The sequence below is a fragment of the Hippocampus zosterae genome, chromosome 15 (genome assembly GCF_025434085.1).
Source record: "Hippocampus zosterae strain Florida chromosome 15, ASM2543408v3, whole genome shotgun sequence".
NCBI lineage: Eukaryota > Metazoa > Chordata > Actinopteri > Syngnathiformes > Syngnathidae > Hippocampus > Hippocampus zosterae.
In genome coordinates this window covers 7,620,012-7,634,725 of record NC_067465.1, presented here as the reverse complement: position 1 = coordinate 7,634,725, position 14,714 = coordinate 7,620,012, and the positions used below count along the sequence as shown (strand labels likewise).

At 43.9% G+C, this 14,714-nt stretch overlaps 4 protein-coding genes across 4 annotated transcripts; 2 read left to right on the top strand and 2 right to left on the bottom strand.

The window, feature by feature from the left end:
* Positions 1–60: 60 nt before the first annotated feature.
* dnaaf6 (dynein axonemal assembly factor 6) lies at positions 61–2,495 on the bottom strand. Its single transcript, XM_052088333.1, has 6 exons — positions 2,254–2,495; positions 2,105–2,171; positions 1,937–2,042; positions 1,698–1,794; positions 1,112–1,197; positions 61–893 (listed from the first exon to the last, which is right to left on the bottom strand). The coding sequence occupies exons 1-6, from the start codon at positions 2,347–2,349 to the stop codon at positions 764–766; spliced, it is 582 nt and encodes a 193-aa protein (XP_051944293.1). The 5' UTR covers positions 2,350–2,495; the 3' UTR covers positions 61–763.
* A 74-nt stretch (positions 2,496–2,569) lies between these two features.
* Positions 2,570–3,495, top strand: LOC127616621 (MICOS complex subunit MIC26-like). The gene has a single exon (XM_052088325.1). The coding sequence runs from the start codon at positions 2,700–2,702 to the stop codon at positions 3,345–3,347; it is 648 nt and encodes a 215-aa protein (XP_051944285.1). The 5' UTR covers positions 2,570–2,699; the 3' UTR covers positions 3,348–3,495.
* Positions 3,496–3,949: 454 nt separating this feature from the next.
* eif3f (eukaryotic translation initiation factor 3, subunit F) lies at positions 3,950–6,149 on the bottom strand. The gene is made up of 7 exons (XM_052088318.1): positions 5,982–6,149; positions 5,598–5,668; positions 5,120–5,337; positions 4,953–5,044; positions 4,541–4,677; positions 4,198–4,311; positions 3,950–4,094 (listed from the first exon to the last, which is right to left on the bottom strand). Exons 1-7 carry the CDS (start codon positions 6,124–6,126, stop codon positions 4,017–4,019), a joined length of 855 nt encoding a protein of 284 aa, XP_051944278.1. The 5' UTR covers positions 6,127–6,149; the 3' UTR covers positions 3,950–4,016.
* Positions 6,150–6,501: 352 nt separating this feature from the next.
* Positions 6,502–14,714, top strand: kcnj9 (potassium inwardly rectifying channel subfamily J member 9). Its single transcript, XM_052088296.1, has 8 exons — positions 6,502–6,756; positions 8,875–9,260; positions 9,330–9,543; positions 11,594–11,795; positions 12,007–12,199; positions 12,423–12,620; positions 13,333–13,463; positions 13,705–14,714. The coding sequence occupies exons 2-8, from the start codon at positions 8,975–8,977 to the stop codon at positions 13,966–13,968; spliced, it is 1,488 nt and encodes a 495-aa protein (XP_051944256.1). The 5' UTR covers positions 6,502–6,756; positions 8,875–8,974; the 3' UTR covers positions 13,969–14,714.

The following is a 14,714-nucleotide window of genomic DNA, read 5'->3' as shown; positions in this document are numbered from 1 at the left end:
AATTGATAGTCATATGAAGCGTTTTCTACTCAACTTTGGCTTTTTTTCCATTTTATTAATGACATTTGCCACCCGGTGGCTCAAAAACGCTAGACATTCTTGATCAAGGATGTAGACTATGTGGATACATTTTATGAGGGTGTTTTACAGTACAGCACAAGTACACAATCTACAAAATTGGATATTGGATAGATGCTTAAGGAAGAAAGGAAGACAGAAAAATAGTTCTAAACAAAGGAAGGATTCAGAATAAATGGGTGTGAGGGACAGAGCTAAGGGAGGGGGGAAGGATGCCAAAGGGGAGGGTGGTAAGGAGCACTAGAGGTCAGGAAGAAGAAAAAGGTCTGGAGTGGAAGATGAAAGGAAAGGAGAAAAGCACGTTTAAATGACAGGAGGAAGGACATACGAATAAGAAAACAGGTCTGAGGGAAAGAAGAGAAGGAATGAGAGAACTGAAGGATGGAAAAGATGCCAGGGGAAAGAGGTCAGAAAGAAAGGAGGTTTCACTGAAGGAAAGATGCAAGAATAAAAAGCAATTTAGGAAAGGAAGGAAGGTCAAGATGTAAGAGACAAAAATATTCCATGAAAAATTGGACTATCACATAAATGAGAAAAAAAAATGTTTACACCTACTTTTGCCCCACTCTGTTTTGAATGTCAATTAAACATGCTGTCTTTAAAAAAAATCATCTGAGCATTATTTTGTCTTCAAAAAGAGACTTTGGAGATCCATTCCAGGTGTGATCTTGCGAGCCATCGAGTTTCACTGCATGTTGATGGCATCCAATGGTCGATTCATCACCAGCGTTACTTCTAATTCCTCTCTTTCGCTAAAAAACTGAGCCTTACCCTCCTGGTGGTGGACCGGGTGGGGGAGGTGAAGGCCTAGTCGACTACAACATTAAGACACAAAATGTGCAGGTTAATGTTAAGATTAGAAACCAAAATAGTTGAGACTTTTTGTGGGTCCACTCATGATAGACATTGTTCTAAACATGTTATAATGTAACATGTTTTAAATTAAATCTGATCTGAGGTGAAGTCTGACAGAAGTGGGTCATGAGCATTACAAGAGGTACCGGTAATCAAAGGTATTAATAATGTTACTTACTATTTTGGTGTCCGAAGATCAAGGAACTTTTCTTTCAAGTCCAGAGTCACGTCCGTCGCTTTGCTGTCCGGGAGTTTGATTTTCACCTGGTTGTAGAAATATCCATCATCAACATTTTGGACTGTTGTGGTTTATGTGAAATAGGTCCAGGATATGAGGACCACGCACATGACTTGTGTTTATTTATTGTAGTGCTCTTGCGACCTGTAGAGCGGGGCACACATACATACCGACAGTTGGGACAAATATGAACATTTTTCCCTCCCCTTTGTCAAAGTCAACAGGGAAGGTCTGATTATGCAATTGTGTCTCTGAAACAATGTCTGAGCAATTTTACTAAGGTGTGGAGTGAAGAGTTGATTTCTTTTTATTTATTTATTGACATGACAGTGCTTCCAAGTAGTGTGGCCATCACTTTAAAACTAGAGATTTTCTAATCGCCTCATTGCCAAGTCATGAAGTTTGGAGGCAGTAAAATTACCCTCACTGTTACAGCGCAAAATTCTGAACGAATTGCTCTCATTCTGGAAATAGGCAGATCATTTCTTGGTTGTGGAATTTCCCACTTAGACAGAAACCTCATTACCAGCATTGCCTCACAGCACATGGAGGAAGGGTCCTTTCTGCTCAAGCCCAAAAAGAGATCCTCTGTGCCGACACTTTGCTTTAGGATGATTTCATATCTGCGCATAGTCACAGGGGGGAGAAAGCACTTTATATTTCATGTCTTAAGGCTTGATTAGTGACTTCCAAAATAGGGGAATACGTCTCATTTAGCAGTAAAACGTGACTACTGTAAATCCATATGTTGCTGTGTGAACTTACTGAGGTTGCGGCCGTGGGTCAGTGACATCATCGTATTGCGGGCCGTCGGCCACCTCCTCTTCGCTCCACACCTCTTTGCTGTTCTTTTTCGCGTAAACTGACGACTCTAAAATGCACACACAACTTGCATTATCCGTTTTATTTCGTGATGAGAAATTAGTACTGTACCTTCTTTCTCTTTTTTGGTCGGTGGCCCTATATGTCCGGGGCCCATCTTTGCATAAGGAGACAAATCCTGAAAATATTTTGAATGATAAATAGACTTCAAGAACCAGGGGAAAAAATTATTGAACACTGACATGGGAAAATATACTAACTTGATAATCTTCATCATTTTCCTCTTCTTGTTGAGAGGAAAGCAAGGCAGACAGCGCCTTAATGTTCTGAACGGATGAAACGTCATGATATTCCATTTTTTCTCAATTGAAGAAATATCACAACTATTCTACTTTTGTAAAGTATCTTCCCAGCAGAAAGCGGCGTGCCACTGTTGTATCGTAGAGACTTTGTTGTTACCATGGGCACAATTACGTCACATGACCAAATGCTACAATACGTCAACTCGTAACGTGACGTTTAAAGCGACACTCCGTACAACAGGCAATAGGAACGTCGCGTTTTTACAAAAAATAGCTATAATTACTGAGATATTTCTGCCATATGACGAACTCAATTTCTGGATGAAATACATACTACAAAATCTAAATGAGGTATTTTGTGTTGTGGTTGTGGGGTTAGTCGAACGTGTTCGCCTTGGGGAAGGATGTTCCTCCCGAGTCGCCGTATTGGCCATTCATGGTTACCAGGGATCATGTTGAAGGTGACGGGTAGACTCATGGCCGGAGCCTTCACCTTGTGGCCGGCCACCGTCTACGCCGCGGCGGGTGACGTAAAGAAACCCACGCCTGCAAAGCTGAAACGGGAAGACCTGTCGCTGTACGCCCCGCCGCGACAAGAGAAAGCCGTCTCCGAGGAGCCGAAAGCCGGGCAACTGGAGCGTAGTGTTGCCAGTCTACGGAAGTTTGCGGAGCCGTACGCTGCCTGGTGTCGGACCACCTACGACCGCATTGAACCTAAAGTCCAAAGCGCGGCACAGCTGGCGGGCAACTCCTGGGCGTTTCTCAAAAACCCACCGGGGGACTTCTACGCGCGTGCCGGTATCATTGGCTGTACCGGCGTACTGGGGCTACTTCTGGCCAGACGCTCGCGGGTAAAGAGGGTCATTTACCCGGCGGGTCTCATGACCACCAGCGCCTCCCTCTACTACCCAGATCGTGCTGCGACCATCGCCAAGTCCGCCGGCGACACCTTATACGAGGGGGCCGTGCACGGCTACGCCGCCATTGAGAGCATCCTGAAACCGCAAAGCAAAAAGGCCCAGCCGGGTGTCGACTCTCCGGGGAAACGTTGAGGTCACCAAAGCAGGAAGACACCAGCAGCTCAAACAACTGGGTGCTCTTATTTATGCCTACTTTTTGTATGAAGATAACTCAGGCTGGACAATTAGAATGTATATTTATGCAGAGAATTATGACATAAATAATAAACAGTCAAACGTTTCACAGACTACTGTGTTATTCAAAAAACATTCAACAACTAGTGGAACAAATGATCAATGTCACCATCTCGAATACAATAATCCAATAATAACATCCCATTCATTAAAGTAGTACTGCAGTAAAATGATAGTTTTTAAAAGTACACTGACCAACTTTAGATTTTATTTCAAATTTATCAATTATCACTGTAGTATCAATATTACAAACTAACAATACAGTCCAAATTAAAACCAAATATGTAAAGTACTCGAGCACTTTCAAATCAATCGTCACTTCAGCATGAGATTGAGATAATGGTGTCATTGATTCCCATCGTGACTACACCTGTACCAGTTTTTACAGATAAATTGTGTTGCTATCCGTTTGTTTCCTGGAGTACTGTATCACAAATGTGCCTAGAAAGTCAAATCAGTGATCAAATGACACCAAAAGCTGCTTCAAGGAGGGGATGGACTCTGGGAATATTTGGCTTTTATTCATCTCAGAAAAGGGCAACTTGTAACCAAAAATTAAATAGCGCCTCAGAGCAGCACCAGCTTCTCATTCAGGGCGATCTGTGCTTGGGTGAGGTTGGACAGGTACGTTACCATCAGGAGGTCCTGTAAAGAAACATTTGACATGGCATTTATTGACGTGTGGTTAACCCAATTCGGAGAGAAAACATTACCCATTAATCAACCGTGACAAGAAAGACAAACATACGTTGATGTTGGAGTTGATCATAGTCTCAAAGTCCTCTGCTGAGATGGTGGGTACCTTGTTGACCAGGTCCATCAGGAAGCGGCCCACGCTGTTGTCTGCAGTCACCTTGCCAGACTGAGACGGATAAAGAGGTCACATTCAGCACAATGCTTGCTAATATGGAATTCTAGGAAGTGCATTGTGAGATACAGTGAGGGTGCAGTACATTCAAACAACACTGCAAAATGGCGACCTTGCTTTATAGGGCACTATGTAGTGGATAGAGAGATTCCAAACACAGCCCAGGTTAACGTTCTCAAAGCACGAGATAGAGGCGATTGACAAAATGTCTCTAGAGACTGACCAGCACGTCCTCGATGTACGCTAGCACGGTGGTCAGCATGTCCTGAACGCGTGCAGCTGAGCCGGCCACCTGGGAGAGGTCCGACGTTAGGCCCTTGGCGCGACTAGGAATGAGGCGTGTCCTCTGCAAAAGGTCCACTTAAAAAAGCAAACAAATAAAACAATATATAAAGACAATACTATGAAGGCTAATTTTTATTCACAGAACATTAAAAAGATGTATTCAAGGAAAACGTGCAGAGATCTTGCAGGATAAGATGCATGTCTTACAAAGTTAAATGTAACTTAGTCATTATCATATTAGATATATTAGAAATTGGGAAGACGACCCCCCCACCAAAAAAAAAATACTGTCATTTGTTCCCCGACTACTTGGTGGAAACGCTGACACTGAAGAGTGTTTCTTTCCTTACCGCCTATCCTCTCTGTGTCATAGTAGACATATTTGACTGTGAGTGGCGTAAACATCACGCCGACCGTCTTCCCGGGCACGCCCATTTGTGCACTATGTAAGAGATGAGGTGTTAGGAAGTGTTCGTTCGCATAAAATGAGCGAGGAAATAAAGACGGTGAGACAGACCTGACGTAGGCACGAATATTCATCTTGCCGCTCTGCAGGGCTGTGTCAGCGGTCAGGTGAATGGGGTTGGTTGCCTCGCGGCTGTAGTACTCGTGGATGAGCACAGAGTGCTCAGTGATATCAAAGCCTGTGGCGTACCAGCCGATGATGACCTCGCTGGGCGACACACGCTTGTGTAGCTCGTACATGTTTTTGGCAAACTCCATGTCAACGGCGACCTGAGGGAGGACAAGGAATATCAAGTCTCACAACTGTCCTTAAGGAAAGAGTCTCATCAGCGCTCTCGAGGTTGCTGCTGCTTAAAATTCCCTCTACTATTACCCAAAGACAGCTGGGATAGGTTCCAGCGAGTCCGCGGCTCTTTCTCTTAGCTTGAGTTGTTCTCAAAAGTGCTCTTCAAAATGGAGTTGAGTACTGTCTTGTTTAAAAATAAACTACGGTGACAACAATAAAGAGTAAAGAGATATGAACAACGCACCTCGTCTTCAGACTCATTGTGGGGCACCGAGAAGCAGTTGGTCACCTCGATCGAGTGCTTGTCGATGGTACCTGGAGGGGGACGACACACCTTCAAATAACACGTCAACGTATCAACTAATTACATTTAGCCACAGTACACCTACAACTCACATTATAAACGCATCGGAAACGTTACTATCCACCTTGATCTTCCAATATTAACTAAACTTAACACAGTGATATTTACGAGTACATGACAGTACCAGATGTTTGGTTCAAGTGATGTACTAGTGAGACTAGGTAACACGCACGCGTTAGCAGCAGGCATGCTAAAACCAGCGAACGCGCCAACGATTGGACGAAGTGACAAAATGGGCTATTCACCAACATAATGGCTTCTTACCCAACAGGGTGCCAATCACGCGACTCGCTCCCTCATTTCGTCGCTCGTACGAGTCGCAAATGGAAGCTAGGACGACGGGATGAACCTTCACAACCGGCCCGAAAACCGACATATTGGAAAAGAAGGAAATGAGGGATTTCTTCATCTCCAGCTTCGACGACCAGTCTAGTATTTTAGCCACATTAGCTTTATAGCGCCCTCTGCTGATTCGGAGTGTGTTCGACACGAGCAAATAGGTGCAATTAGAATATATTACTTTTTGAATATAAATTGATTATATTAAGAGTGTTTGGTGTGTCTTATTTTTTTGTATTGGTGTTCCTCATGCTGTGTCTAGTGAGTGTCAGTGTATACCGTAAATTTACACACAGCTTTTTTTTTTTACTTTAAAGAGGCTTAAGCACATACAGTAGTTTTGAACACGTAAATGGGTCAGATGTACATTATTCTGAATAAATAATGCCAAAGGATGCAATTACAGCACCATTTATCAAGGAAACGCAATGCTTGGTGAGAGGGGCTGGGCTGACGACACCTGCCCGCCTCCGTCGCATCCACGCACAACGGAAGACTCCCCCACCTCACAGCCACGGCGACACGCTAGCCTCGGAAAGGCGGACACGTAAGGTCCATTTTCGGGGTTGAGGGATTTTCTTTTGTCCTCTCGGTCCCGGAGGATCCACCGGATTGATGGCGAATATGGACGGACTCGTCGAACCACCGTTCCGCACGACGAATACTCATCTTCTTCGGCAAATGAGGTTAAACTAATCAGGTGCGATATTTCGTTATTTGAATGTACAGCCACTTTTGTTGACCAAATGCGCACCGTTGCTTGGGTCCATAAACCTCGTTCACAGATTGTATCAAATTTGTGATCGTGCGTCATTGTGATTTTCCCCATCAATTTCACGATGGACGCACGCCAAAAGGAATCATTCGATTTATACAAATAGACTCGTTATTATTTGTAATAATAATAAAATATATATTTTTTAGAACGACAGGCCTGCTGCTCGCATTATGCAAGATACCTGAGACGGCCTGCTGTGATAGCAATGCACAGTGAAAATAGCACACACGCACATAAACTATCAGTCTCTCTCTCTGTCTCTCTCGCTCTCGCATTCTCTCTCTCTCTCACACACACACGCACACACACACACACGCACGCGCGCGCAAACAAACACGCACTGACTGACACGCTCACACAATTCAAAACATTTAAAATATGCTGACCACAATGGGTTATGCAAATGCAATGCCCAATACAGAACAATCTCGAATTCTGTTTAAAAAAATGGTTCGCCTCAAAAATCAACCAAAATTTGCACTTCCAACTGGCATTATGTGTGACTTCAGAAAATTGCATGGAATGGAAGTGCAGCAGAGTACCAGACATGGCGAAAAGTGTCATGATAAGCACAAAATGGGAAAACAATTCTAAAATGTTATAATACAAACATGAATACACTCTGTGCGGGATGTAGATTTTTTCCCACTCCATTTCTTAAAAAATGGCAAGCAGTTTTTGTCATCTATAGTTAGCATTATTAGACTGTCAGATCTATGTCCCACTGAGCAAGAAAGACACCTTCTCATTCAGGCCAGTCCTGGATGGCAGTAAATTTCTTGAAATTCAACGAAAAGAAGACAGAGATGATATTGTTTGGTCCCGGTGGCCCTTGTACATTCCATCCTGTAGACTTGGGCCCCCCGTCTCCTTATCTTAAGTCAACAGTCTCAAACTTGGGCCTTAAACTGGACACTGATTTCAAACTCGATCGGCAAATTGGTGCTGTTGCTAAATCCAGCTTCTTTCACCTTAGACAGCTGGACAAAATAAAACCTCTCCTCTCACATGAACACTTTGAGACAGTAATTCATGCCTTTATCACATCCCGGCTCGATTACTGCAATGCCCCTTACTTTGGAGTCAGCCAGTCCTCCACTAAGCGCCTTCAGCTGGTCCAGAATGCCGCTGCTCGCCTCTTGACTGGTACTCGTAAGAGGGAGCATATAACTCCTACTCTGGCATCCCTTCATTGGCTCCCCATTCCTTTTAGAGTTATTTTCAAGATCCTCCTCTTCGTTTTCAAATCTCTAAATAATCTCGCGCCACTTTACCTCTCTGAGCTCATCCGCCCCTACACACCTGCCCGGCGCCTCAGGTCTGTGGACCAGTCTTTGTTAGAAGTACCAAGGACTAAACTGAGGCTCAGAGGGGATCGAGCCTTTTCTGTTGCTGGTCCCTCTCTCTGGAATGACCTCCCACTGAACATTCGGCATGTCTCCTCACTGCCAATCTTTAAAACTCGTCTCAAAACTCATTTGTATTTTATGGCATTTGACACGGCATGACTTAGATTTGTTCTTGATTTTACTGTTTGGTGCTTTCTACCGCCTTTATTACCGATTTGTCTTACTGTTTATTGTGCATGTTAAATTGCTCCATGTACAGCACTTTGTATGCAGCGATGGCTGTTTGAAAGTGCTCTATAAATACTGTTGACTTGACTTGACTTATAACCTTTGTATGTCTTTCCCATATCACCAGAAAACATCTCAAAAGAGTTTAACGCTCAGCACTTCAGTACTAAATTGTTCTCAGTCTTAGTACATGTTTTTAGTTTAGTTTAGTTTAAGCATAGTCAATATATTTAGAAGGAAATCACAAAAATGAAATACAGGTATTTATTCTTTCAAAATCTTGCAGTCTTCAACCATGGAAAAACAATGGTGCGGATGCAAATAATTATTTGGACTTGGTGGAGGTCTACTGTCACCTGAGTAGTTTTGCTCATACTGTAGATGTATTTGTTTTGAGATGGACAAATCAGCCATTGTGACACAACAATAGTCTGACTTGCTTGTTTTCCTTCTCATGTTTCAGCAAACAAATGGTAGTACAACAAATATCCAGTTCGCCAAAGTGACATTTCAATAACAAGCGCATACACACACACGCACACACACACACACACAGTCAAGTGATGGCTGTGGAGAACTCTGTCCTGACCCCGCGTCCGGACTCACTCTCACTGCCGGTGGACCATAAGCCGGAAGGGGGGCAGGAGGTGGTCACAGAGGCCCCGATGACCCCTGCGGACAGCCGTGGTGTCTTCAACGTGTCCGAGGAGCTGGGTCACGTGGTCACCACCGAAGCGGTCAAGGTGAACCGGTCGTTCCAATCAAAGATGGCCGAGCGGGAGGCCACAGTCAATCAGACCAGGAAGAAAATCCAAGGGCCAGAGAAGGAGAGAGGGCGATTCGGATGGGGTAAGTGACTTCATGGTGATAGTGTGAATACAATCTATGATGGCATTTGTCTTGATATTTTTGTACCAGTTCGCACTCGCCGCAAGAGACAGCGCTACGTGGAGAAGAACGGCCGCTGCAACGTGCAGCACGGCAACATGCGGGAGACGTACCGCTATCTGACCGATATTTTCACCACTCTGGTGGACCTCAACTGGCGCTGCTCACTTTTCGTCTTTGTCATGGCGTACGCCGTCACGTGGCTCTTCTTCGGCGCCATCTGGTACCTCATCGCCTATTGCAGGTTAGTGTTGCCCTTGATCCATTTGTTTCATTGACATACATACTTTTTACGTTTAAAATGAAATATTTAAAAAAAATATGTTGTCCATTAAAATTAGTTTAATATGTTTCAAATGATTTTTTTTTGTTATTCAAAATTAAACCTTGTAGGATGAAAATTACATGTATTTTTATCAAGAAAATTCCGTTTAAAATGAAAATCTTTGCACTTACAATGAAAATTGACAAAGTTAAAAATGACAGCATATGTAATAATGTTTAACTAAGATGAAAATATTTATGTATTAAAAGAAATAATCACATTCAAAATGTTTTACTTTTTGTAATTACCATTTTTATAATCACCGCGATATTAAAATGTGATATTTGAAATGACCATTATTACATTGAGAACATTTTTGTTTAAAATCAAACTTCGGGGATTCTCGATTATATATAGATAGATTTTTTTTTTTTTTAATTCCTACATTTGACATTTTCGTGTTCCATTCATTCATAACTGCGCTGCATCATCGTGAAAGGTGTAAGCAATATTTTGACTCATCTCATTGACCTAAACAATGTGGCAAACCTGCTCTTTAGTTATGATGCAATGCTATAAATAACCCAAAATTAATATCACTTTACTTATGACACCTTGCCAACAATATTTATAACGTTTTATTTTCTGCTGCCGTGTTCAAAATGCGAATCAGCTCACCATTTATCTTCAACACAATTACCAGTAGGTAATTATTTAGCGAGCATTAGCAGCGGCGTACGTCAAGCAAAGCTGCTCTGTACTCGCCTGGTGCCGTCTTGTTTATCGCCAAACACGACTAATGGAGCCCCCAATATGACACTTGGCACGACATCAATACAACACAAGCGCACATATATTAATTGAACTATCACGCGGGCTGCGTCACCTTCTCTGAACCGCCCGGCGACAAGGCCTCCGATGGGTTTCTGCTGCGAAGGCTGAAAAGAAAAAGAAGAAGCAGTCGCCGCATAATGGCCACATGGCACTTTCTGCAGAATGCGGCTCTCAAATTAGCTAAGGGGTTCACCTCGTAAAATCCTGACCTTATCGTATCAATGGATCACCAATGCCAGCTGCGGCACAGAGCTGCTACCTTTGCGCTTCCTTGCTATCGACGGCGTTTCATATAAAAGACACGGATTGTATAAATGAACACCACTTTAATGGATTATCTTCCTCGGTTATTAAGAGACATTAGCTCCTGTCACACAAAGTGTTTTGTCCCAGTGGTGTTGCTTTATGACGGCAGAATGGCTGCAGACACGTTTAAATCATGTTAGCAGAAGTGTGTGTCCATCTCATGCTGTTAGCATTCTTTTATGCTGTGTGTTCGAAAAGACACAAAAGCTCTGTTGAGTTTAGATCAGGAGCTGCAAAAAGCTTCACTCGTGGGCAGGTTTAAGTTTGAGTTTGATGTTCATGAACGGTACAATCACAGAATGGTTAATGGGGGATCCGGGCCACCGTTAATGTCGCGCCTTGGCCAGTTTTCTCGTCACTGTTCTGTGTGAAGTATAGCTACACAGAATGGTGTTGGATAAAGTCGGCAAACCAGCTAACCAACTAATTTTCCAACATTTGAGGTCAGGGTACCTTTGTAAATCCCTTTGATACTACCCGTCGAAACCGTATCTTTCTGTTTTCGCGACTCAGTGTGAAAGGTACTGACACAGAAGGATGGGGTTGAATTTCTGTCATTGTGGTCTTAAAGTTTTATGTGTCTCACTGTGCTACAGTATTTTAGAAACTTGCCTTGGGACTACGGCTGATAATTAGCATTTACGCTAAATCCGGCACATTTATACTGTTTATTGTCATGTTGGTAATGTAGACTGTAACAATAAATAAATAAATACACCGATACATAAATAAATAAATTTAGTATGCCAATTTTCCAGTTTCTGAGGTGTGTCAATAAAACCAATCTGCCATTTTCACAAATTGACATTGCAGTTGTGTGTCATCCATACATTTCAAATCAGCCTTTTTTGAATTGGATTTGGGCGTTTGCTGCCATTATCATCCTCAGGGGCGATCTGGACCACCTTGAGGACGAGACGTGGACACCGTGCGTCAACAATGTCAATGGCTTCATTTCAGCTTTCCTCTTCTCCATCGAGACGGAGACCACCATTGGCTACGGCCACCGCGTCATCACTGACCAGTGTCCCGTCGGCACCATGCTGCTGTTGCTGCAGGCCATTCTGGGATCAATGGTCAACGCTTTTATGGTAGTTATTGCATCTTAATGTAGAGTAGATGTACCGTCATTCAGGTTGATGTTATTTTGGAGTGATTTCAAACTATTTTAGTGTGGCTGACCAATATAAATTCATTTCACAATTGTAATTGTCAAGCTGTAGGAAATCTGCCTAGCAACAAGCACCCAATCAAAGTCTGACTTGACCAGGTGATGAAAACTAGCATGTGGTGTCGGTGCAGGTGGGCTGCATGTTCGTGAAGATCTCACAGCCCAACAAGCGGGCCGAGACGCTGGTGTTTTCCAAGAATGCCGTCATTTCTCTGCGGGACGACCAGCTGTGCCTGATGTTCCGGGTGGGCGACCTGCGCAGCTCACACATTGTAGGCGCCAACATGCGGGCCAAGCTCATCAAATCCAAGCAGACGCAGGAAGGTAAGTCCGCCAACCAATGTTTCCTTCAATTTTCCTGAGCATTTCTTGGACCACAGTGAGCAACATCAGATATGCACATGGCGACCAAAGCAGTCTCATACGTGTCCGAAATCTGTGGAGTGTGTTGGTCTTTTAGGACATTATGAAATCAATTCTCGTTTGTCATAATGCTGTGGCGAGCTGTGTATTTCACACTTTTACCTTCTGCATCCCTTCTTTGAAGGCGAGTTCATCCCCTTGGACCAAACAGACATAAGCGTGGGCTTCGAGACAGGCGATGACCGCCTCTTCCTGGTGTCGCCGCTGGTAATCTCACATGAGATCGACGCCCGCTCTCCTTTCTGGGACATGTCGCATGCGCAGCTGGAGAAGGAGGACTTTGAGATTGTGGTTATCCTGGAAGGAATGGTGGAGGCAACAGGTGAGATCATGACAGAAATTTCAACCTTCTTATTTTGTGAAGAGGCACGGTGGAAAGTGTTTGGCCAGTCTGCATCACAGCTCTGAGGCTTGAGGGCTCAAATCTCTGCTTATTTGGTTATTTGTAACATAACTGTAAAATATCCCATCATCCATTTTCAATCCGCTTATGCATGCATGCTTTTGGAATGTGGGAGGAAACCGAAATACCCGGAGAAAACCCACCCATGCACTGGGAGTACATGCAAACCCCACACAGGAGGGCCGCAGCCGGAATCGAACCCTGCACCTCTGCACTGTGAGACTGACGCGCTAACCAGTCAACCACCAGGCTGCCCCAATTGTTTTTTCATCCAGTAACATACGTAATAAAAAAAAGTATTGTGGTCATTTTAATTCAAGGTGGTATAAAAACTGCACAAGATGTGGCTTAGCAAAGCTCTTTATATTATTGCCTTGTGGCAAAATGGCCCCAGAGGAGCATGATAAAAGTTTCGAGGTATTCTTTGACGCTACGGGGGTGAAGTTGGCTCTTGATTTCCTTGCTCAGCAACTTCCGACGAAGGTTTTTCAGTCGTAACTCTGCCGCAGAGAATAATCATAAAAGGGGCTCATCGTTCATCACCCGTTGCATCACTCAAATTATTCGGTCTTGGTTTGCGGCGCAAAGCGATTCTGAGTAACGCATGTGATGTCCGCTGCCTGTGTGCAAGGCATGACCTGCCAAGCCCGGAGCTCCTACTTGGCTGAGGAGGTGCAATGGGGGCACCGCTTCAGTCCCATGATGTCGCTGGCTGAAGGCTTCTTCGATATTGACTACGGTGCTTTCCATCACACCTTTGAGGTAACGTCTCACCTGGTTATAATTTCATATTCTTCTAATTGTTATGACAACCATCCGACTCATATATAGTGTCAGATGGCTTACTGTAATGTGTCAGAAGGGCTACTGTAATTCCTGACATAGACACCAAAAAAAAAAAAAAACAACGACGACTCTTGCGGTGACGATGTTTTACACCTTTGAATCTAAGTCATTTCATTGATGATGTAAAACTAATTGGAACCCTTTCATCCCACTCCAGGTGGACACACCCTCCTGTTCGGCACGAGAGCTGTCATTGGCTGCCGCTAGGCTCGACGCTCACCTCTACTGGTCCATCTCTAGCCGGCTAGATGAGGAGCCCACCCTCGCCCAGCAGGCCGCCAAGGAGCCGCAGGCGGCGCCGCCCGACAGCGCCAAAGACGAGGCACCCACCTTCATCGTCGGCGAGATGACCGACAACAGCGTTCCACCGCCGGCGCTCGGCGAGCCAAACGGCAGCATCCAGTCAGCGTGCGAGGCTTAGATGACAGAATGTGCACAAAGACATTCGGACGATTTGCTTAGATCTCCACAAGAAGACATTTTCTTTCTTTTTGTCTTTCTAGATATCATACATGGACTTTCCTCTTTTTAAACCACCCTGACCTTTATCACGGTTTCAATGAGGCAGGATATTGTACATTGGCAGATTTGCTCACGTTTGATTAGCCTGTAGATAGTTTAGGAAGTGTTTGCACATGTTAAAAAGAATTGAACATTAACGCCTATGCTCTAGCAAGGGCACTTTTCTCTGTGTGATGTCACACAGGCGATGGTGGTACTTTTATTAATCAGGGGAAAACCAAATATGTAATTATGTTAATTTGCATTGCTCCGCTAGCATTTTCCCAGGCTACTGGAGGGCGCTGTTTGTTTAAGATATTCCTAACACCGCGGGACATCAGGTGAACACATAAGGCTGTTTCTGGTGTCGTATATAATGCAGAGATATTTTTTTTCTTTGGAGTCAGCCATGGGCATATTCAGATTCTTTTCAGGCAGGGGTGGGCAATTATTTTCCCGGGCGGGCCAAATGAGAAGCAGAAAATATTGTGGAGGGCCGGGCCAAAAGTTAGAAATAGAAAATAAAGAAGATAGCACAGCACAAGTCACACCCTGCTACCCGCTGCTGTCTATAAATGTGGTGCTTTTAATTGATGCTTTTAATAACAACTGGAGTCTATATCATATACTAATATATCACTTCGAATAAAGTCTACTCCAGAGTAA